Here is a 26,385-nt window from a genome sequence, read left to right on the forward strand (position 1 = left end):
GCAAAGGCAAAGAAAAAACATAGTACAGTATACAAATAACTGATGATTTTTTAGTTTGTTTGATTTCTAATCCTGTTATACTCCATGTTAGACATGTTAATACATGTAAAGGTCATTTCAATGAACCCTTACCTTGCTCTGCATGACATTTGACCTTTAGTAGCATCAACACAAACACAGTATTTGGCACATCCGTCCATCCAAGCCTGATTTTGTGAGTAAACTTGACCATTATAAAGACATCCATCTGCAAAACATTTTCAATATTTAGAAAACCTATCACTGTGGTATTTATCTATCTTTACCACTATTGTTATGGTTCTTTTATCTAATGACACCTTTTGAAATTATTATAGAAGTTAAAAGACCTACCTGTATCAAAATTGAAATCAAGTTTAATATAAACAAGATAAATATGAACCAAAAGCTAAAACATGATACATGTGTACAGATAAATAAGAAATAAGAACAAAAAAACTTTTAAAATGTAACCCAATACAAATTAGTGATTCTGTCCATGGGCTGGATCATTTTAGTAATTTGCATATGTGATATCTAAATGCTTTTTTATAAAGAGAATTTTGTTTCAATTTTGTTTATTTTACAAATCAGACTACTTTACAAAATATGTTAACTCTATTCAAAGAAAAAATTTACCAGGGTCCTTTCAGATTATTTCTAAAAATTATCATTTAAGTAGTTTTCATATGTGATATCTAAATACTTTTTTTTTACAGAAAATTTGTTTCATTTTTTTTTATTTTACAATTCAGACTACTTTACAAAATATGTTGACTCTATTCAAAGAAAAAATTTACCAGGGTCTTTTCAGACTATTTCTAAAAACTCTATAAATATAAACAAAAGGCTCTCAAGAGCCTGAATCGCTCACCTTAATTCTTTTGGTTAAATCTCTCATCAATGATTATTTTGGCTTTTCAATTTATTTAAATGTTTTTTGGATCGTCCTATTTTCTTCAAAAGCCAAAAAAAATAATCATTTTCTCCTATGTTCTATTTTAGCCATAGGAGCTATGTTTCTTGACATACAAGGAAATAAAATATAAAATTTATACTAGATACTCTGAAACTCATTTAGCCTAAGTTTGGCTGAAATTGATACAGCAGTTTCAAAGGAGAAGATTTTTTAAAGTAAGTCAACATGATGAACAAATTGTGAAAAAAGTCTTTAAAGGGCAATAACTCCTTAAGGGGTCAATTGACAATTTTGGTCAAATTGACTTAATTGAAGATCTTACTTTGCTGAACATTATTGCTGTTTACAGTTTATTTCTATCTATAATTATATTCAAGATAATAAACAAAAACAGCAAAATTTCCTTAAAATTATCAATTCAGGGGCAGCAACCCAACAACAGGTTGTCTGATTCATCTGAAAATTTCAGGGCAAATAGATCTTGACCTGATAAACAATATTACCCAATGTCAGATTTGCTCTAAATGCTTTGGTTTTTGAGTTATAAGCCAAAAACTGCATTTGACCCCTATGTTCTATTTTTAGCAATGGCGACCATGTTTGTTGATAGATCATAACTTCGGATACAATTTACAAACTAGATACCCTAAGGAACATTCAGTTAAAGTTTGGAAGTATTTGGCCCAGTAGTTTCAGAGGAGAAGATTTTTGTAAAAGATTACTAAGATTTACGAAAAATGGTTAAAAATTGACTATAAAGGGCAATAACTCCTAAAGGGGTCAACTGACCATTTCCGTCATGTTGACTTATTTGTAAATCTTACTTTGCTGAACATTATTGCTGTTTACAGTTTATCTCTATCTATAATAATATTCAAGATAATAACCAAAAACAGCAAAATTTCTTTAAAATTACCAATTCAGGGGCAGTAACCCAACAACAGGTTGTCTGATTCATCTGAAAATTTCAGGGCAGATAGATCTTGACCTGATAAACAATATTATCCAATGTCAGATTTGCTCTAAATGCTTTGGTTTTTGAGTTATAAGCCAAAAACTGCATTTGACCCCTATGTTCTATTTTTAGCAATGGCGACCATGTTTGTTGATAGATCATAACTTCGGATACAATTTACAAACTAGATACCCTAAGGAACATTCAGTTAAAGTTTGGAAGTATTTGGCCCAGTAGTTTCAGAGGAGAAGATTTTTGTAAAAGATTACTAAGATTTACGAAAAATGGTTAAAAATTGACTATAAAGGGCAATAACTCCTAAAGGGGTCAACTGACCATTTCCGTCATGTTGACTTATTTGTAAATCTTACTTTGCTGAACATTATTCCTGTTTACAGTTTATCTCTATCTATAATAATATTCAAGATAATAACCAAAAACAGCAAAATTTCCTTAAAATTACCAATTCAGGGGCAGCAACCCAACAATGGGTTGTCTGATTCATCTGAAAATTTCAGGGCAGATAGATCTTGACCTGATAAACAATATTATCCCTGTCAGATTTGCTCTAAATGCTTTGGTTTTTCAGTTATAAGCCAAAAACTGCATTTGACCCCTATGTTCTATTTTTAGCAATGGCGACCATGTTTGTTGATAGATCAAAACTTCGGATACAATTTATAAATTAGATACCCTAAGGAACATTCAGTTAAAGTTTGAAAGTATTTGGCCCAGTAGTTTCAGAGGAGAAGATTCTTGAAATAGTTTACGACGACGACAGACGACAGACGACGGACGCCAAGTGATGGCATAAGCTCACTTGTCCCTTCGGGACAGGTGAGCTAAAAATGTCCAAACCTATAGTTGGTGGGAGCATCCCTGTACCAGATCCTCCTCCTTGGACATACCCCCCAGCCAGTGTAGGTATGGGAAAGACATTTCCATTCTGACTGATGATTTGAATTCCTCCTCCTCCACCTAGAGAGTAGCTGCTAGTGGCAGATTGTAAGAACACTCCATTGGTACACTGTACTTTGAGACAACATTCACCATTTCTTCTGTTCAGGTTACATCCTGAGGGTAAGTTAGTATAGGATGGACATCTGAAATAAACATTTTACTTAAAACACTGATGCATTGTGGTCTTTTTTTGTTTAGAATACTACTGTCAAACCAGCTTTTTTCTCAATAAATTTGCTTATATTACAATGTATAATTAAATTTAAAGTTTGAAAAAAAAACCTTAGATGGTAAATTTTACTTGTAAGAAATCAAAAACAAGAAAAATACAGATTGTTGTTTGTCTGACACATCCCTTATTTCCATTCTCAATTTTAAGTATAATACCAATAAGCTAATTCTGAGGTAGTATAAAAAATGCCAATCAATTCTATAAACATTCAATAATATTGATACATGTATAAGATTTTACTTACGTGTTGACACATCTATAATAACCATATTTGGCATTTTCACAGGAACATCTCTCGTCACATTTTGGTGACCAGACTTCTCCCTGTTTGTATGATTTTCCGTCATATACACAACGATCTATAATATCAAGAAATTACAAAATAAAGAGGCTATGAAAATTGGGGGAAAAACAGAGCTTACATACATTGCACTCAACTTGTAATTAGCAGTCAGTTTTTGTTTATTTTTCATTATGTTACTGAGATATCATAGATATTTCATTGATAAAACAAAAAAACAGTCAATGATTGAATATTATATGATATTCATAATGATACTTTTATTTCCAGTGTGATGACCATGTTATACTGAATAAGTAGCCTATATTTACTTACCATTTGGTCCTGAAACTTGGGAGCTTGGACCTAAAACATAAACAAATCATTTATCATTTGATGTGTAATACTAAAGTGCTAAACAATCAATTTTACTAGTGTAAATCTACTGTCTTTCAACTGGTGAATTCAACTTGAAATCTAAATTTGTTTAAATCAGAGTATTGCCTGCAAGTGTATGAAAGTGTGTTAATCTCCAACCTCAAATATTGGATCCACAGAAATAAAATTTCAAAAGTAGACTACAATTTACTTACAGAAGTTGCAGGTGTTTTTGCAGTTTTTCATGGCCCAGTCCTTGTATGTTGTACACACATCACTACCATAGTTAGAACAGGTTACCAGGTCAAGACAAGGTCCAGAAAATGGGGCCTGAAGGTCTAGATAAAAAAAGGAAAACTCACATGTGTATGTACAAATTAGCATGCTGCAAATTACATTGCAAAATTCATAGCAATACTTATTTAACCTTTACCATCAAAAGGCCATAAAAGCATGTTTTGTAATAAAATTTGTTTTTGGAAATAATAAATCAAAATGTTAAACATTAGGAAAGAAGTTCTAGTATACTTATTAGAGTCACATCAATAATAATTTGCCTTTCATCTATCCCTTATAAGATTAAAAGAAGTCTTCCACTAATTCATTGTTTTCCTCTTACTTTCTGTCATTCTTGTGTCTAAAAACAAATTGTTTGAGTCTGAGAACCTAAATGTATATTACAATTAAGCAAGTCATTCATTACAATATCACAACTTATTTTGAAGACAATTGGTGGAGTTTTTGACTTGTTTATTGTTCAATGGTTTGGGTTATAACACTGTTGAGGTTGTAAATCTTTTTCTATTCAAAAGTCTTTAATTTTAAGTTCACATGCCAGTCTACCAGTTTCAGTGAAATCAATTTGATCTTTTAAAAAAATCTCTTTTTTCAATATTCCATATATAAATAAGAATATGTGGTATGATTACTAATGAAACAACTCTCCACAAGAGACCAATGCAAATGACACAGAAATTAACAACTAAAAATCACCATACAACCTTCAACAATGAGTAAAACCCATAGCACATAGTCAGCTATAAAAGGATATATATATCATATTAAGATGATTCAAAGGTAATAATTTTAGACTTACTGACTCCACTTCCACTGATCATTCCATTACCAGTGAAGGTACCAGCTTGTTGGGTAAATTCACAGATTGGTTTCTTACAACATTGTCCTGGTGTCTGTTCTAAATGACAGATCTGGGGGAGAACAGAAAAGGATGGACATCTGCAAATAAAAAGAAATTTTCACTTGATGTATACATTGTATAAATACACATTTAAATGTCCTGTTTAAAAGATGTTGTAGTATTTCGTTTAATTATATTATATCTTGGCCAATGATTAGGAAATTATGTTGTCATGAGAATTCAATTTTTATGCTTATTTTTTAGAAAACTTATCAACAAATATCTACAGCTTTATCCATGAAATTGTTTTCACCCTTTTATATAATTTTACAAAGAAAATAGATTGCAGGTAATGCAAATCCGTTAAATGTTATACATTGGTATTTTTGTAGTTTGTTATGGTTTCATCTGGTCATAAATACATGTAATTGTACAAGGTTTGTAAAAAAGCAAGCCTGGCCTTGAAACAATATACCCATTTAATATGTAAAAGTATCTGCAATTCCTAAATTTTTAAGACTTACAATTGTTCGCACTGGTAGAGACCTGTTTTGGCAGCAGTACATGTACACTGGTAGTCACATCCGTCAGTCCAACTTTGGTCTTGGTAATATTGTTTTCCCTTGTATACACAAACATCTGAAAAGTATCAAGGGAGGTTAAAAACTATTCTTTGATTGTTGCAAGGTTAACATGGCTGTTTAGTATCAAGTTAGACATTTCTGATGAAAACATCACTTTTTATAGGCATTTTCAAATTTAAGGTTTTGAAAAAGTCATTTTTGTTCAAACATTTACAGTTCTTTTTAATGAAATGTCTTATTAGTACAAAGCAGTTTATGGTTTCGGTTTGCAAGGTGCTCTTAGATAGTGCCATAAGTTAGAAAAGCTGAATAAGGTCAAATACAAACCAATATTAGCACATTTGAATTGCATCCTACAGGACTAACCTGAAACTAAAAAAAATACCCATGAATGTCATTATCTTGTATATTGCACCTACCAATTCCAAATTGATTTTGTCCTTTCCCTGATGATTCAAACTTCTGAATGGCTGGTTTAAAGTTACAGACAGGTTGTAAACAACATTCTCCTGGTTTCCTGACAAGAGTACACATTGATGGTAGGTTGTAGTATACAGGGCACCTGTAAATAATTTAATTTTGGATGTAACACATCTTCTGATTGACTGAAAGTATTTGGACTATCAACTCATAGACATAATTTTGTCATGTAACTGTGACATTCATTAAACTTTTCAATGATTTGCACCCTTAAAAATGGAATTTAAGAAATAAACTATAAGAAAAGACTATTATATGGTGCACACTTTTAAATAAGCTGCTACGCAACTCTTGTTATAGACAATCATAAAAAACAAACCTATTATAACATTGGTAACGTCCAGTGGCTCCATCTTGACAGACACATTCATAATCACAGCCATCATACCATTTCTGTCCCGGGCTGTATGATTTTCCTTTGTAAGCGCATCGATTGTCTGTAATAAAATTAAAATATTTAAAGAAACTGTCGTTGATACACCTTACCACTATCCAAAAGTGGAAAAAAATCTAAAGCCCAAATCTCATCATCTCGAAAATTTCAGTCATCCCTCCTTTAATATAATATATCTTTTTGTACTTACACATTATTAACTGATTAAAGCCATATAAAGGCTTTCACAATTCATATGAAGATAAAACCATATGTACATGTAATTCACGATTCATATGAAGATAAAAACATATGTTAGATAAAGTTATACTTAGTCTAAATCTATTAAAAGCAAAACAAAATTATAAGCTTAAGGCAATTATATCATCTTCATTAATCTTCAAAAGACAAATGAAAAATGCAGTGTGTTCCTTTGTACTTTGGACAAAGTTGTACAAAAAAAATCATTAGAAAATAACAAGAAACGTACACTAGCTAGTACATCTGTACATAAAAGATACCATACATAACTTATTATGAAGTCAACCCAGTGATCAATGCATGTATCCTGTCAGAGACATATGTTTATATATGTCTCTGATTATGTGTACTGGTGTATCAATCATATAATTGACATAATTCACGCAAATTTGTAAATCTGTACATTTTTATCATTGTTTCAGTTAATCAGGTAATGATTTGGATCTCCTGTAGTTGGTGATCGCAATACTGGTATACCAGTATTGTCCACAATACTGGTATAAAAATTTTGTACCAGTATTGTAACTTTTTTTTTTAAGAAACAACAATACTGGTACATAACTGATATACCAGTATTGTAGTTGTATTGTTGACTATACTTTAAGGTGTATAATGAAAAGTGAATTTTAATCAAAATTAGACATTGAAGGTCCAAGGGAGATTAAATGAACTCAAAAAGATTATAGAGGATAATTGTGAAATCAGAGACATATAATACAATTGTATTATATGTCTCTGGTGAAATCAATTAACATCCAGTTAAAAATAATAACTATACTTGTACAAATAAACTAAAGATTATTTTAATTAACTCATATTAGTCAAACAACTTTTAGCTGTATAAATAATTGCTAGTAATTTTAACATATTTCTATCATGTCTATATTTTATTTACATGTATGCCATCGTATATTTTTTACAGATATTTTAATACATGTATACATGAACTTACATCATATGCATTTGTTGGTCTTTATTTTCTTATTAATCTGTCTCAATAAAAGATATCAATATCCATTTAACATAAAAAGTTGCTTCATAGGGAAACCTGATTATAACCAAATCAACTAGTTTGTCTACATACATGTAAATGTTAAGGGTAGTTAAAGCAGGTGATTCAATACCATGGGCAATACAATTTGTAGCAGATATATCTACTGGTACAAATACTCAAATACTAATACATGTACATGTATTAAACATGCACTCCTACAGTAAGAGAGCCGCACAGGTGCTATCTAAAGAAGCTTGTAATCTAGTAGGCGTAAGAGAAAGTCAACAGACTGAATACCTAAATATCAATATAGGAAGTGGGGGTTACAGAAATGCCATCTGAAGAAGAAATAAACAATACTAATGCTGTTGATACCGAAGCTATAACAGCATCAATGTGACCAATATAAAATTTACTAAAACATACTATTGAGTCTTAGCTTGCTAAAAGAGAGCTGGAAGAAAACATTAAGAAGAAAGTAAAGAGTTTGTTAAAATGCTGAGACAGTATACAGTTCCCTTTTAAAAGAAAAAAAAACATCAGAAGATTTAAAACTTTCTTTGATTACAATCACAGTGTACCATCAATGGCATCATCAGTTAAACATACAATCATTCCATATAAAATTGTCATGTCATATGTTAATATCATTATGCATGTATATGTGACACCTTTGATAAAAGATTAATTACCTATATGTAGTGTTTATTTAAAAAAAACACAATACTAGTACAATACTGGAATACAATACTGGTACAAAATTTTTATACCAGTATTGTGGACAATACTGGTATACCAGTATTGCGATCACCAACTACAGGAGATCCAATGATTTTTATCTCCAATTACAGTCGTTATATGTGTAACAAACAAATACCTTCTGCTTGATGCCATTGAACTCATAATTCCTAGATTTTTCACGTTAAAATTCAATTTAAATTTTGTATTTTGTAATCCACAACTAAACCAAGGCGATACTAAAACACAAAGAAGTGACTGAGACTCCAATAATTTCCGTAATTTATATGGAATCTTCCGATCATTTCATTCATGTCTGTTCGGGTTTTTAAAAAAAAAAACAACAGACATTAATTTTTTTTATTCTTTTCTACCTCTATAAACCTTTTAATTTTACAGGTAATCCCAAGACAAAATTCTTGAAAAATGTAATTTTACAATTTAATGAATTGATGTACGTCATGATTATCCGAGCATGTACAAATAGTTTTAAAATACTTACAAAATCCACCTGTTAGTGCCGCAGAAGCTGAAACATGAAGAACAAAGTTAGCTTATAATTAAGTTTATCTAGATTTATTTAATATTCAAGTTACCCCTTGTTAAACCAAAACTCGGCATTTACTTGCGGCACTACTGCCACTATAATGACTATATTATCAACGTTTGATATACAGTGAGATTAATAGTTAAAATAATAATTATATAAAAAAAAAAATGAAATAGTTTAGCAGTCAGCACTTCTGTGTTGATATGATTAACCAGGTCTTATTCTTAAATTAGATGTTTACATAACTTTGAATTAAAAAAAAATCACGTAGGATTTTCTATTTCGGTGTAGATGATCTCAGATGAATTAGACAAAATCCGTTCGATACTCTTCAGACTCATACGTACTTTAATTGGCATTACTACCTCTTCTTTTTTTATTCCAGCATCACAGATGGGTTTTTTGTAGAGGAAACATGACTTTTGCGTTCCGTGGGCAAAATATTACGCTTGGTATATTTATATTTTATTCGGGCGTCAAATGATAGACTTTGTGCGCGAAACGACTAGGGTACAACATTATAATTAATACTGGCATCAATGATGAGCTTTTTTTCTCGACTGGATAAAAGATTATTGAATAGTAAACACTGCTTACAAGAAATGAAGATTTTATAATCTGATAATACTTACTGCAGAATCCACAATATTGTTTACAGTTGTCCTGAGCCCATTGTTTGTACGATGTACAGGAACTTTTTCCATAAGTGGCACAGTTAGACAGTTGATCAACACATGTCTCGGTTACAGAGTATTTGTCTAAAGAATAAAATAACAAAAGTTTTACCAACTTCATTTATACAGTGTCTCAAAACAATACCTAAAGAACCATACAAAACATAAACATTATATAATTTATAATATACTTTCTGCAATCAAATTCATAACGTTTTCTTTGAAATGCAAGACTTTATTAAAACTCCTTTTTATTGAAATTTGTAAGTTGTAGTAATTGTAACTTTGTTTCCCTCACATACATGTAATATGCAAATTAAATTCAATTTAAGATATGTATACGTTTAAGGTAATAACGCTTAGGGACTTTCGTCAAAACCTGGGTCAACTCTTTACATGCTTGAAGTCCTAAACATTTTCTACCTCAGGAAAAGATTACCATACATGTAGCTGTATTTGTCAAAACTTTTAGGAATTGTTGGTCCTCAATACACCTTCAATTTCGAACTTTATTTGGCCTTTTTAACCTTTTTTATTCGAGCGTCACTGATGAATCTTTTTTAGGCTAAAAGCGGGTCTGGCACATATATACAAATTTTCAATCCATGTACGTATCATAATATCTATGATGAGTTTATTTATCAAAACATGGTGTCCGATCTTCCATCCTGTAAAAGTTGTTGATTGTACATACGAAAAGACTGCCAGATTTTGTTTATGAAATCATTTAAATGTTCAAACAAAGACCAAAGAACTGTGATCATCATATATTTGCCTTCCGGCTATTTCGTATAAGTTAAACAAAACAAAAAAACAAAAACAACGACATTCCATTCTGCCATAAACTCTTTAAAGAATAAATCTTTTTCTTAATTATAATTCCAAAGAAATAAAAGTTAACCAACACTTACAGAACTATTTCGCTTGCGTGGGTATTCATGCTGTAACATGATTTTTTTCTCCAAAATCATGGATACACGTTTTGGTTGAAATAGTAATAAAATAAGACCAAAAGTAATATATAATATAACCTACATGAACAAATTTGACAGAAGGATCGACAGTTTACTTCTGACCATTGTTTATAGTCAGTGCACACTCTGGATCCATATTCCTGGCAGTTATTGACTTTATCAGTGCATGAAGTGTAATCTGAAGAAATCAAAAACGGCTATCGTTATTTAAGATTTATTGTTATTTTCACAAACATCCATTTAACATAACTGTGCAACTCCTTTGACTATATGTGTATACTTTAACAAGAATGGATGAATTAAACAATGAATTGCTACAGTGTCTACGTCACAGAAGTATGTTTTACTCAGTATTTTTAAAGAAATTATTTCAAATATAATGACAAGCATCTTATTCTATTTTTTTTATCACTAGTTGGTATTGAATATTTTTTTTACGTTATAATAATGTGATTTGGCAACTTAACTTTAACACTGAAAAGTTGAATTGAATTAAGTAATACTTGAGTGGATGAAAAATCAGTTTTGAATTGGAAGGTTCAAAACAAAACGCGCGCCAATGAGCAATGGTACAACAAGTTAACACAATAAAATATGGATTCGATGGTAGCAATGAAGTACACATTTCTCAATTTTAATACTTACTCTGGAAAAAGTTGATACTTGTTTGAACTGAAAAAGATAAATAATCACAGTTGAGTATATACCAATAATATTAATAGTTATATCTTGATTAGAAATTAAGCAATGGATGTCAAAAAATAAATTCATCAAATGAATACCAATAAAAAGGCAGCAAAAACGAAATGTAAAGGAACAAACAAACAAACAAAAGAACAAACAAACAAGCAAAGAACAAACAAACAAGAAAAGAACAAATACACAAACAAACAAACAAACAAACAAGAAAAGAACATTAAATTAAATGAAAAGGACACTTAAAGATCGTTACAGGCAACTTTCATTGTAACATTTTACCATAATTTTGTCCACTTAGCGTTAGTCATTGCAAAACTTACCACCGCATGTCATAGTCATTAGTTGGTTAGAGATGCTTTCTAATTCGTCGTAATTTCGTACTGTGATCACGTGACTAGCAGACGGCTTATCAGCAATACTGTTTAGTTCATTCATATTGACCAAACCACCAACACCGACTCCAATCATACTGATATGGGCAAGTCTTGCCTCATTAGCTTGATTAATGGCAGCAGTGGTTTCTGAAGTACCACCGTCGGTCACCATTATTGCTATTCTTGGTACGTTAGATCTTGCACCAGCTGCGGGTGAAAACATCGTAGTTTTGGCAAATTCAATAGCGTCTCCTGTGTTGGTACCGCCTCCCATCAATTGCATTCCATGAATAGCCTTCAATACATCATATCTGTTGTCGTACATACGCAGAGCAAATTCAGATGATGGACGGCTTCCGTATTGTTCGAGTCCTACATGAACAGCGTTTTTGCCAACATTTAATTTTGTTACGAAGTTTTTGATGAAGTTTTCAGTTTTTTCTAGGTTGAGGTTTCCTACAGTGCTAGATGAATCGACCATGAAGACCAAATCGGCTTTCTGTAAACAACCTATAAAACAGGATTAATTTCATACAATATTTTGAAAGAGAAGAAGTAATTATATATATAAAACCCGACAACTCTTTTTGTCAGAAGACACTGTCAAACATCCAAACATACTATCCACACTGATCTGTGTCCACACTTAACGAACTGTTCTTTATTATTAACAGTATAAACAAGCATACAGAACTGGTAACTGGATTTTACTGGTACTTTTGATATATTAATAATACCTATCATTCTTTTTTGCAGTTTTAGTTTTTTGCCGATTACTTGTAGTTTAAATCGTTAAAGCTTAAATACAAAAAGAACGTTTATGAGATCATGGGATGTAACAACAAAGTTATCGAAAGTTTGTTGTAAATATAATGATCATGGTTAAGGCTTCTTACCTGTTGCTGGAGGCAATACATTAGCGCCGGGAACCTCTGAAAAGAATAGTATAAAGAAGAATCAAAATGAGAGAAATCTACCGCTCTGAGGGAGTTCATTTGAAGAGATTGAAATGACAGGATAGGATTTATTTTCTTCAACAATACCATTTATTACTGATGGTTGTAAGATGTATGCTTCTTTCGGCTGGCCTAGACTACTCCACACCAATAATAATTGTATTGAGTTAAATGTTGAAACCACAGAAGCAAGTTATTCTAAAATATGAGTATTTTGATCTATTAGAAAAATGTTCTTTCAATGCATCGCATCTTGTAGTTTACTATCAAATGACAATTTCCAGTTCCATTTAAGGTAAACAAATTTCTAGGACACGTAAAAGAAAAGATTTTATAAATGCAAAATTTACCATTGCACATTTTTGTTGCCAGTAATTCTGAAAGACTGCCAAGTGAATCGTAGTTGTCAGCTGTGAGGAGATAGCGTGAGTCTGGATCACTTGAGACTGACTTAAGTTCATCCATGTCAATACCATGACCAACTCCAACAGTGTAGATCGCAATGTTGTTGTCTTTGGCTGTTTGTGCTTGAAGTTTGGTTATATCCCTTGTTATAGATGGCCCATCTGTCACCAATACCATAATGTGTGGTATACCTCCTCTACCTCCATGTTGTGGGGTAAACGAAGTTTGTGTGACGTATTTTAACGCATCTGAAGTGTCTGTACTTCCGGGTAGATATTGAATCCCGGAGACAGCATTCATCACGTTTGCCTTGGTGTCATAATTGTTCAAGAAAAACTGATTATGAACACCCGAACTAAACGTCACAGTACTGATGCGTACTTTGTCTCTACCTACATCTAAATTGTTCACTGTATTCTTAACAAAGTTTAATTGTTTTGCAAAGTTTGTTTGTCCGACTGTATCTGAGGAATCTAAAACGAACGTTACATCTGCCTTTGTTGAACATCCTGCAATAGAAGTAAAATTGTTGTCGGTTATTACTATCAATATATTGTATTCACACTAAAATGATATTTTGTATCTTGAGATGTAATTATACAAATACAAAAGAAACAATAGAACCTTTTTTTTCATTTAGACAATTATTAAAATGATATTTCTTTTTTTTGGTTAATAAAGTGCATAACTTTGGTCATTAAGGTCTTGTGTCGTAATTTTCCCGATCAACAGTTTATAGTTGCCGCTTTGCTGGCATTTTATGTATTTTTTCAAGAATGTTATACAATACGTTGTCTTGCTAAATAACACTTTGAAATACAATAAAGTTGGTTGAAGTAATGAATGGATTTTGTTGCTTCATAATATTTATAAATATGTAACAGAGTTCTGTTTTAATATCCAAATCATTCCCTTCAACTGTTATAATGTAGTTTGGTCGCATATATTGCAACAGCTTGTGATTTCGTCGCATCGGCCAAAATCTTTTGAAAATTAACTTTTATTTTAGTTTGCCGCATTGAAAAGTAAAAAAAAAGAAAATTCACATTATGGACTGTGAGCGCAGTGTATATGCTGGTGATATCTCTGCTGAGTAAGTCTATTAGCTTCACACGATGTCCTAGATTAATTTTGCTTGTAATATTTGTAATCATTTTACATGTAATATCTTGTAGAAATTAATGACATACATGTGGTTTGTGCCGTTGGGTTGCTGTCTCATTGACGATAAACCTACAACCCTTTCTATTCATATACGTTTTTGGAAAGAGAAGGGATCATAGTTTTAGAAACATTTTGTCATTCATACTAAGGCCTTATATTGACCTATTATAGTTGTTAACTTCTGTGTCAATTGATCTCTGGTAGAGATCTGTCTCATTGGCAATCATGCCACATCTTCTTTTTTATTGTTATTTTAATCATGAATATATTATAAGGTACAAGTTATATGGAATATGTATTGCAATTATCACTCGATGTCCAAAATAAAAGAAATTGAAAGTCAAGGATCATGAAAACATAAATTCAATAGACATAAAGAGACGTGAATTTTCATCAACCAAACTTGGGTATTTGTAGATGAAGGTTACGATCGTTTCTATTTTGCCTTGATTTTTGGTATGCGGATAGCAAAATGTTCAACAAAAAAGTCAAAAATTTGGACGAAGTTTAGGTCAGAATTCAAAGAGAACAAAATGATACATTGAACAGTTTTGAATTGATACGAAGGATATTTCTCTATTTAGGAAAATTATGATAAAATTGTAATAACATATAATTAAACCAATTAGTAGAAGTGATCTTTGGGTTATTTTGCGCAGTTCATGTCAATATATATATCTTAATATGTAGACCTCGCACCATAAATTTGCCATGGAAATATACAAAGTTTTATTTGAGTGACGTTTGAAGATATGTACTTAAAAGGAAAATTATTAAAATATTCAATACTGATATAAAGTCTTATTTATCTATTGTTATCATTGCTACACAAGCATTTAATTTTTTTAATAGTTACAGTCATTTTCAAATACAAAAAGCCGAGAAAAAAATATAATTTGAGGAAACAACGCATTATGCATAAGGTATTGCAAATCAAGCGTTTGTAAGCATATTTTGATGTTATCAGTCCGAGAGAATAGCATGTGTTAGATAAGACCCTCCTTATATTTGTGAACCTTGACAACACTTTCTGTCAGAGGGCCATGACATTTTAAGGTCAAATTCTCAGTGACACGTACCTTACACAATCGAGTTTTGTAAAAAATTCGTGGACATCTTAATTTTTTTTTAAAGAGAGTTTTTTTAGAGGACAGCACAAGTGCCATATTCAAGTTTATTTTCAAAAACAATATCTCACAAAGAAAGACGCAACAACCGGTTGATCTTGATTTGGACCATTGAAATTTGCCATGCGCAGAGAATTTTATAAAAAGGTTCATTTCTTCGTTTGCCTCAAGTGATAGTAATATTTAAAAAAAAACCAACAGGTATTTAAATAGCTTTTCTTGGCATCCTCTTAACATAGTGACAATTAAAAGCAGGAAAAACTAGAACTCGCTATACTGACAAAAATAACAACGACAGATGATACTAAACCAAGAGGGTCCAGTGAGTTTATTCAATAGAGAATAATGGGCAAAGGCTGCAGAATAAGGAGCAAGCAAACAATAAAGAAAATTATGTTAAAACAAAAAGAATAGGAAATAACGGGTTGCTAAGTTATATAAAAAAATTTAGGAATAATGGGCCCAAAAATGAAGAACAGATAAAAATGGTTTGAAAAATTAACGAATAAAGAAATGCTGGACCCACTCTTCAGATCCTCATACGTGATCATGACTTGGTCACAGACGGCATATATTTAATCTGTGGTTATGTCTACTACAGTTCTGAAACTGTGTCAGATTTTAAACTTCAAGGTTGATAAAGTAAGTCTACAGAATAATCAAAAGATGTGCATACAGAAACACGTAGTTTTTAACTATTTTATTATTTCAGTGCAACTTAACTTTGAAGCGTTTGAAAAAGAAAATTAGAAAAAGTACCATTGAAATTACTCATTGAGGAATACATATTCTAATATGACGTTCTTCTTTAGCTTTGGATACAAAGCCATGTTCTAATTTGAATAGAACATGGACTGCACGTGATTGACGTCACAATTGAAATTGCAACGTCAGATGAATTTTGAATAACGCCAGAGATCAAAATGGACATTGTTGTTGTTGTTGCTCGCTAGGAAATTAAATAAAAACATTTTAAAAGTAAGTTTAAATGTTTCTGTTCTTTTTTTATTGATAAACGGTTGATTTTCTATAACGTTTTTTGGTTCATCATATCAAAATGGCAATATTTCGAGCGTCAACTATAGGTCCGCTTCGAGGTACAAAAGTTCAAAATATTCCTATTAGAATCGAAATAATTCTATCATGCCATGCTCTATGCTCATTTTAACATGGGTAGGCATTATATTTGTAAACATTTAATACCTCGCTTGCGCGGTATTAAAATATTAACAAATATAATGCCATACCCATGTTAAAATGAGCATAAGGCATGGCATAAAGAATTATTTCTTAATTAATAATAAAACGAACCGAAGCATCAACTGTCAGTAATATAAATTCAAAATAAACGTATAAATAAAACAAGTAATTAAAGGATTCGAAAAAGTTTACACAAAACCATTATTATTTTATAAATTCTGTTGAAGTGTGCATTCATATATTGCAATGAAACTTAATGTAGTTGTATTCTGATACTAACTATCCCAAATAACGCGTCATAATTTAAGTCTTCGCTGTAAAGGATACATGCCTTTAACGTTAAAAATATTACCATTATTTAAGTTGATTCGTTTTAACAAATCATTAATACAGGCAAAAAGATGAACTTGATATTATCAATTTGAAGACACCACTCTTGAACTGCATTGATTTAAAAACTGTTGCACATTTACCACCACATGTTACTGCTATTCGTTTCAAGAAAAATGACAAATTTAACAACAGTTTTATTTAAAGCAGTTAATACGTTAGTTATAGACTATACTTATTGTGTATAATGTAAACGTTCGTAATTGCTCATTGCAACTTTGTTTAAATAAATTCTACACAAAAGTGTTGTTTTTTTTTTTATTGTAAACGAATTATTGTTATTTCTCATTGCAACCTTATTTTAATTAATTCTACACAAAAGTTTTATTTTTTTTATTGTAAACGAATAATTGTCATTTCTCATGGCAACCTGATTAAAATTAATTGCACTCGAAAGATTTTTATTGTAATCGAACTATTGTTATTTCTCATGGCAACCTAATTTAAAATAGGAACACTGACCTGCTGCATTCGAAAATGTCACCGTCTGATAGACGGCGACCGTCCAAAGAATGAGCGCTGTTGCGCAATACATCCTTTGTTATACGAAATACGAAAAATAATGTAGAATCAATTGCAAGACAAGCTATATATACTAAGGCTGACGTAATCAGTATCGTTCGTATTTCAGTGCTTAAGTTAGCTTGATAAAGCAAAGAGCAGCAAAGGTCAGACAATTTTAAGAATGAACGCCTACCATATAAGTTGTTCCATATTCAGAAGATAATAGTTGAACCATTCCTAATTTTCATGTGAAAAGATATAATAAGAAAGATAGGGTAAAAGATCAAGATATACGAGCAAAGGAAAGCACCTTTTACATATTTTGATTAATGTAAATAACACTTGATAAATTTGGTGCGTCCGAAAATGAAAATAAGAAGATGGGGTAGAATTGTCGATACAAGAAAGATCTCCACCCGAAACCAAAGATATTTTTCTTGATATTCAGTCATTTGGAACGCTCAGAACCATATTTAAAAAAAAAAGGTTGTTAAGTATCTGAATACGTTAGGATATAACAACCTATACATGCATACACCCATTATTTTGTAAAAATGATTTATCATTTTTTCAACGGTTTAGGGAGGGAGTTTGGGCATTTTTCTACATTTATTTTGAATGACTGCATTTTTTAAGCGTCTTCAAATTAAAATTAAGATTTTATTTCAAATGTACCGTATCGAAATTTGATTGATTGATTGATTGATTGATTGATTGTTGGTTGCTTAACGTCCAGTGGCAAACATTTCATGCATGTTCAGGACGAGAACAAGTTAACAATAATTACAAAAGGTAGATCTTTTAATAATAGTGGCCATCCGGCATGATGGTCGGTGAAATTTGGGCTGTCAGTAGAAATGAGGGTATATTGGAAAGGGACAGAAGTTTTGCCTTGCAACAGGTCACCTACGGACCCCTGAAAGAGTTGTTGCAAAGGTTCTTTACGTGCAAAGAGCGAGGCACTATCTTTACACAAGGCATCGGATTTAATGTCCCCATTCTAACCGGACGTGGCTGCAAACTTGATACATCCCGTACAGCCAAACGGACGTCCCTCTTTGGCAAGCGTTTTACTGCCGGTCGGAAGAAGACCAAGTGACCATATTTCTATTTCCCCAGTCACCCTTGGGGGATGGAAATTTTACAAACGGGTATACACTTAGCACCCAATTATTCTCAATATTATATTTTTTGCCCTTTTTTCTATATCATGTATGATTTTTAGTGATTTATTCAAAATAATTTCCCCCATATTTCTCTATATTATATTTTTGCCCAAATATGATATGCAGCAGCAAATGCAATCACTGAATTTCAGGCTCCCGATTCGGTACTGGTATATGGAAATGTTGCGGGATTAAAAATGATTTCGGGGTCTAAACACTCCCCTAACCTGGGACAGTGGTGTAACAAAACACCATATGAACAAAATATATAATCTCAGTTGAAAAAGGCTTAACTCCATCAGATCTATACAAATCAGTAAATAAAACATGTAACTAAACATAGACCGGACTTGAGTTTCTATACATCCACACAACAACAACAGATCTGAGAGAACTCGCAATAACTGACAGTTACTTCAAAAACAATAACAACTGATAAATCATGTATCTAGACTAAAATATCAATCAGTACACATCCAATGGATTTAGAATAAAGGCAACACAACCTTTTGTAGTGCCAAAATACAGTATGTATTTGCTCAATACATTTCCGTTTAATTGGTATTAAAACTACAATAAATAAACACAGGTCGGACAATCTCTTTAAAAGTTTAATAGAAATTCAGCCACTAGTTTATCAGAACAAAAACACATAGTCATATCACGATTCCTTTGACCAATTTGATCTTGCTTTGCCTTATCTGTATATAATACATATATATAGGCATATAAATGCAAATATTTTGTTTATGACAAATTGTACACTGCAAATTCGAAATGGAACTTTTATGATCTTAATGAATCGTAGAAAGCGATATGTCATCAGTTTTCTATTTTGTCCCGATTATAACAAGAGCATTTCCATAGGATTTCATTTTTTTTTTTTAATTTCCAACATAATTTTCTTATATTTGTACCTTACTTTTCAATATCTTTAAGATTACCTGTACATGTCGAATTCTCTCCATAAACTATTCTATCTTGTAGATACGATCATATTTGTGCATTTGAATAATTCGTTCCTCTTTCATTCTGAAGAAAAAAACGCATTTACCTCTACCCTCGCATTTGACGTGTTTGGACAATTATTTGAGTCAATATAAATAGCTCTTGTAGTGCAAGCGACTGGGTCTTTCCCAATTTGTTTCTGGTAGTGGTAACAAAACATATCGGGTTTTAAATACAACAGAGTATACAGAAGTGAGACTGTATCTAAGCTGGGATTATACATCTAACAACATTGTGTGTATACATCTAACAGTTGCAGGACAGCGCTTACATCATCATCCAAACTTGAACTTTTTGGATATGTCGTCCACTCATTTCAGATACCTTTATTAAATAGTACCGTAACCCATTTCAGACCCCCCTTCTCCCCAGCCAGACCCCGAAATATCACTACTTGTTAAGAGGCACTGTTGACTTTTCCGAAACACATAAATGCACCCCAATTTGTTGTGGCGTTTGTGTTACTCAATCTTTAGGTTTCTTCATTTCGCTAAACGTCCTAAAATTGTTGAGCTCAAAAGTCGTATATACATATATATAAACACCGTAAGATGGGATTAACGAATCATCGCTGTGCAATAAAAAGGGGAATTGAAAAAAAGGAACGAAAAATCGTCCCTTTTTCGTCTAGTTTCGAGATGAAATTCTTTTATATTTTATTCAACACTTACAAATGCTTAAATTAAAAATTAATTAAAAACAAAATTAAAAAATAAATGATATATGCTCCTGATTGTGTTACATAATTAAGTCAACCCTGAACTTCTTTTTATATAGATTAGGCCGTTGGTTTCCCCGTTTGAATGGTTTTACACTAGTTATTTTTTGGAGCCCTTTATAGCTTGCTTCTACAACAAAATCAGTGTCCGTCGAGAAAGACGGTTCAATTCAGATAAATTATTATTGATAAGTGTATGCATGCATGCGATACTTCCTGAATGAATAACTACGAATTTAAATGGCCTTCGATCTTTGTTGCTTATCTTGATTTAAGGTTAAGCTGTGCATATTCACACCAACTTATCGTCCATGCAAGATATTTTGAAAATCACCTGTGTCACCTGATACCAATCCTTTGAACTGACATTGATTGAAAGGACAGGACAATTGAGATATACACCTGAAACACCTACATTCAATTTAGCAGATATAATTTTACGATCAAGCATATATTAAAAAAATCGTTAAATTTTGTTGTCGGGATGCATAAGTTCCCTGTCGCTTCTTCGCTTTATGTTGTACTGTTACAACTGTTCCAGGTTAGGGAGTGTCGGCGACTACAAACTAGTTCTGTTTGTGTCTGTCCTAAGGTAGGAGCCTGTAAATCAGAGGATGTCTTTTGTTGCTGTATATCATATTTGATTTTCTTTCATTATTGTGAAAATAAATCAGGACGTTATTTTTCTCGTTTGAATTGTTAAACATTTGTCATTTCAGCGCCTTTTTTAGCTGACTACTATTCGATATTTAATTTTACTCTTTGATTATGGCCATACGATGACCTATAGTTGTTAATTTCCATGACATTTGGTCTCTTTTGGAGAGTTGCTTCATTCGCAACCACACCACATCTTTTTTTTTACATTTCAGTCTGCGTTGAAAATACTAAGAATGTAAATAAACCATCTTGTCAGGTGGTAACTAAAATATTGATAGTTGTTTTTATAACAACCATTGGCAAATATTTCATATTTCAGCAATAAGTATATTATGCAATTCTATAAACCAGATGAATTTGGGGTCGATAGAAAACAAAATTGCATAAAATCTCACGCTGTTTTCACGGGTAATAAACGTGTAGAGAAATTGATAATAAACGTGTAGAGAAATTGACATTAATTCTCTCTAAATTACGTATCGGATTTAACGTTCAAGCATAATGATTTTATTTTACATCTCTTATTAAAAACAAAAGCCATCCAAGCATTGGGTTCATTGCCGGGTGGAATAATTCAGGGGCCATTCTTGAATTCCACAGTCAAGGAGATTGAGGTTTTTTTTTCTACAAAGACCTCACAATTAATTTGTGCAAGAGGTCATCGGGTGAATTTTTGCAGGGACCAGATTACCATTTACTTGACATAGACTTTGACCTGAATTTGATTGTGGAGTGGAGTCAAGATTATACGCCTTACTGCCTTTGTGGGCGTTATACCTCGCGTTGTAAGGTATTGAAAATCAAATTCGAAACTTTCATAGAATTCAGATTTGGTTATACTAGTCAAAGAGACGACGAAAACTATCAACCAGAGAAATCAGCAACGATAGGTCATCAAAATAATTATATATATACATAATATATATAATTCAAACGATTTATTACAGAACATTCATCGTCGAAGTCAGTAACCCACTACAACTATGCACAGAATTGCAGGCTCCTTGCTTGGAACAGACAAATACAGAATGTGACGGAGTTCAACGTTTTTGTAAGCGCTTGCACACAGAGGATCTAAAGAGACTGTGTCGATCTCCTGGATCTATTCTATTTTCCACAAAGTAAGATCAAAGCAGGAATAAGCTTCGTATCGTTCCGTCGTTCTTGTTTTGGCTTCGAGCACTTAAAAATTGAGATGTGAACAAATGTTTGTGAGTGTCAGTTCGCCTTTTCATTCGTTTCATTTAGTTACCATGGAAGGAGGTAGAGGATTACATTTTTCGAATAAAGAGATTAAGTTAACTTTGCTCATTTGCTGTGGTTTTTTTTTACTTGCGGAATTTCAAATGTCCAATTTTCATATCTCTTTATTTGGCAATATTTAAGTATATATATATCTATACTGAAATATCTACAAGTATATTGTTGGAAACACATACCTATTTGATTTAATGAGAGTAAGCCATTAACAGAAAACAGATACTGACACGATGATAGCTTACTTTTCTATAACTGTCCTGAACATGCATGAACTATTTGCCACTGGACGTTAAGGAACCAACGATCATCAATTATTTTCTATATATGATTCGCAGTTGGTAACATAAGAAATTATTAAGAGTTTTTAACTCTGTCGATCACGATTGACTGGCGGTAATTTGGCTTTACGTTCAGGTCCCTTCTGTCTAAAATTTCTACATTACACATTCGTTGTTTTCAATTGTTTAGATTTAAGCGTTCATGACCAAGTTGATAGGGAATAGCTATACGGACGAACGACATTTATGAAGTGCTATTTTCGTTTCGAAAAGAAAACCCAACAAATCTGTGATATGAGTGGTACAGTTGGTCCCCATCTTAATACACATAATTTTCTCGAGAAAGCCAGCCAACATAAACTCAAAACCAAAATCAAATTATTTTCAATGAGTTTATTCATTTTTCGTATGTCGATAAGAGAAATCATAACAATCAACGGAGACAGACTAGTCAAAAACGGAAAGCAGCTTACAAATGTATTCAAATAAAGGCAACAGTAGTATACCGCTGTTCAAAACTCATAAATCCAGGGACAAAAAACAAAATCGGGGTAACAAACTAAAACCGAGGGAAACGCATTAAATATAAGAGGAGAACAACGACATAACACCGAAACGTAACACACACAGAAACGGACCAAGCATCAGACAAAACATCACGAGAATAACAAATATAACAAGAAAACCAAATACATGAATTTGGGATAGACAAGTACCGTGCCACGTCTGATCTCAATATCTCAAAAATAAGAGAAAACACAAACGACTCAACGTTAAAATGCAACACACACAGAAACGAACAATAATATAACAATGGCCATCTTCCTGACTTGGTACAGGACACTTTTAAAGGGGAATAAAAGTGGTGGGTTGAACCTGGTTTTGTGGCATGCCAAACCTCGCACTTTAATGGCAAAGTTAAATATAACATTGAAATGACAACATAATATTACAGGACTACAATACAAATAAATAGGCAGAACATATTAGACAAAGAAAAACATGATTAATAGATAACAAAAAGCATCAGGTTTAAAAATTAATACGCCAAAAACGCGCCTTGTCCACACAGGACTTACAAGTGACGCCCAGATATAAAAGATCGAAAGTGAAAAAAGTACAAAGTTGTACAGCACTGGAGATAAAAAGTTGAAAAGGTTTCGCCAAATACGGCATTGTTTTTATGCCCGGGATAAGAACATTCTTATTATATAGAACAATTCATGCTATTGCAAACAGTAAATTTTATCAAATGAATATGAAAGAGATATACATAAAGAAACTGAAGTATTAACTGATTACAGAAAACTAAACCCGAATACATAACGCCCAGATATAAAAGATCGAAAGTGAAAAAGGTAAAGTTGTACAGCAGTTGAAAAGGTTTTGCCAAATACGGCATTGTTTTTATGCCCGGGATAAGAACATCCTTATTATATAGAACAATTCATGCTATTGCAAACAGTAAATTTTAACAAATGAATATGAAAGAGATATACATAATGAAACTGAAGTATTAACTAATTACAGAAAACTAAACCCGAATACATAATGCTATTAAAGTTTAACACAGAATAGACACACCCAAATCAGTTTAGGCGTCAACGTAATTACAAAAATGTGACGTCACATACGATGGCGAAAAGGTACAAACGTTATGCCACATTTGAATTTATGAAATTTAGAAACAGCATGACGTCACATATGAAAAACTATCAAGATATATAATAACAAAAACTCTAGAAATAGATGCTATATAAACATCAATCTCTGCATACATCAATATCAAATTAATTATTGTTCAATTAAAAAAAAGATTAACCAAATATTTTAATTGTGTTTGTGATTATTGGATTATTTTCTCTTTAACATTCTTTGAGGTAATCTAAACTGCAAAATTAACAAATTACCCAGCTTACATGATGTACATCATTTTAAGTAAATAATAATTTAGTCTTTATAGATACTTAAAATACTCATTGATCAAGACTATAATTGTCATGTATCTAAACCAGGGGATTTAATTGGTCGAGAGCTCTAAGACTTATCTTTATTCTACCTTCAAAATAAGACATCGATGTACATAGTTCTAAAATGAATTCTCGTTTACAAGTTGTAATTGTATTACCGACTTAATTCACTATAGTTACATTCTAACAGTTACATGTATTTCCGTCTAATCTCAGTCTTATATATAGGTTGTTGATTTCAAAATCTCATCAAGGTAAATTACTAGATGGATATTAAATTGTAATAGTAATGTCAAATATTCAAAGGTATGAAGATAATAATAACAATATCATTACACGTTTTTCCTTTTTAATATATGATGTTGATGGTAATCGTTTGGGTAGTCGTTAATAAATGTATTATAACTTGTAAAGATTTGGGGCAATTACATGTAAGGGCTTTACGTATTGGATTTTGAGCAGTATCTGCTTTCCCTACCGGTTTTTTTTTTTTTTTTTTGGTGTTGCCGAGTCTAGTTTTGAATACTAAGTACTGTCATTTGTTTTCTGATCGGTTTTCGTTTTTTTCTCCAAAGCTTCGACTTATGAGCTAGGGTGAATATTCATTTGGTATCTTTCGTCCCTCTTTTTCATATTGTAAATATATTTGTCTGTATGGTTCATACAAGAAATTGCTCTGAAGATTATGACATATAGATCAAACCTCTTTTCTTGCAAAGATAGAATCATATAAAACATAATTCTACGGAATTTGTATACGACAGTCAGTCAAATATCTTTTCGTTATAAATACCCATTCGTGTTATTAAAGTTCCGTAGGTGACGTTAATATTTCTCGATGTTATTTTCAAACAGTTCTTTATGACAAAATGTATTTGCATGCGATTTCTGACCTAGAAATAACGCGACCGCAGCTTTTTCTAGTTGACCATTCATTGTAAGTTGTATTTATTCTCTGCATGTCGCTCGTAGGATTTCAGTGCGAAATTCATGAAATGTGAAACAGTTGTAAACAAAACAGAACATCCAATAGAAATACATTTTAAAAAAAATATTGGAAAGGAACCTGGAAAATAACCGGTTATCAAGAAAGTTATGACGTCAGACACACAAATCAATGAATGTGTTTGTAGATAGATGGTTTGTGTTCTGTTAAATTGTTCCTTTTAAAATTGTTATACGATGATGACTGATGTACCCACATTTTGACTATTTTATTTATTTTGTCTGTTTAGTTAACTCATCAATGTAAATATAACGGAATTTGATGAGACTGTCATCAAATAAGAGAGGGTTAGCTCTATAAAACCAGGTTTAATCCACCATTTTCTACATTTGAAAGAAAATGCCTGTACCAAGTCAGGAATATGACAGTTCTTGTCCATTCGTTTTTGATGCGTTTTGTTATTTGATTTTGCCATGTGATTATGGACTTTCCGAATTGATTTTCCTCTAAGTTCAGTATTTTTGTGATTTTACTTTTTATGTCACATGATAAATCAAACGTCCATTCCTTAACAATTACATGTAGGACCTTATCTGTCTTTACACGAGGTCAAAAATTAATAACAGACATCTTATCCATTTCTTGTTGCGCCTTGACCTGGACTAGAAGTTCAATGACAGTCATTATACTGATTATAAGTATTTACAATACTTGACTCGTGTGATAAACGGGAAACGTCTGAAGTCTTATTTTGTTAATTTTACAATATCGGACCTAAACAGTTAGCTGGAAATCAGTTGGGAATACTGTACCGTAAGCAAGTCATTATCGTAAAGGACTTATTTTATATATTAATAAAACAGCTGTGAATTATAATTTAATGAATCAATAAATGTAAAAAAAAAAATAAAAAAAATACTATCTTGAACACAGAATAATGATTTCAGTAGTAGATTTATTGTTCATACTACTAGGCAAAAAAAAAAAAAAAAAAGAAACGTTACATTGGTTTTCAATTTGAAAATATCACATATTAATTTCAAATATTTTCA

The 26,385-nt window shown here is 31.8% G+C and overlaps 1 protein-coding gene across 4 annotated transcripts in view; it reads right to left on the reverse strand.

The window, feature by feature from the left end:
* The window catches only part of LOC143080130 (uncharacterized), a 138,097-nt gene extending 120,715 nt beyond the window's left edge, over positions 1-17,382 (reverse strand). For all 4 annotated transcript variants that reach the window (XM_076255833.1, XM_076255831.1, XM_076255829.1 and 1 more), the window contains exons 1-17: positions 17,286-17,382; positions 12,888-13,451; positions 12,478-12,513; positions 11,528-12,091; positions 11,154-11,180; positions 10,570-10,686; positions 9,493-9,618; positions 8,813-8,839; positions 6,264-6,381; positions 5,884-6,026; positions 5,405-5,519; positions 4,839-4,978; positions 3,958-4,080; positions 3,701-3,730; positions 3,329-3,443; positions 2,751-2,995; positions 133-247 (exon numbers count right to left, since the gene is read on the reverse strand). In XM_076255833.1, the coding sequence (XP_076111948.1) occupies positions 133-247; positions 2,751-2,995; positions 3,329-3,443; positions 3,701-3,730; positions 3,958-4,080; positions 4,839-4,978; positions 5,405-5,519; positions 5,884-6,026; positions 6,264-6,381; positions 8,813-8,839; positions 9,493-9,618; positions 10,570-10,686; positions 11,154-11,180; positions 11,528-12,091; positions 12,478-12,513; positions 12,888-13,451; positions 17,286-17,358 (2,678 nt within the window). In that variant the 5' untranslated portion in view covers positions 17,359-17,382. The remainder of the gene's footprint in view (positions 1-132; positions 248-2,750; positions 2,996-3,328; positions 3,444-3,700; positions 3,731-3,957; positions 4,081-4,838; positions 4,979-5,404; positions 5,520-5,883; positions 6,027-6,263; positions 6,382-8,812; positions 8,840-9,492; positions 9,619-10,569; positions 10,687-11,153; positions 11,181-11,527; positions 12,092-12,477; positions 12,514-12,887; positions 13,452-17,285) is intronic.
* Between the last annotated feature and the right edge of the window lie 9,003 nt (positions 17,383-26,385).

The sequence above is a fragment of the Mytilus galloprovincialis genome, chromosome 6 (assembly GCF_965363235.1).
Source record: "Mytilus galloprovincialis chromosome 6, xbMytGall1.hap1.1, whole genome shotgun sequence".
NCBI lineage: Eukaryota > Metazoa > Mollusca > Bivalvia > Mytilida > Mytilidae > Mytilus > Mytilus galloprovincialis.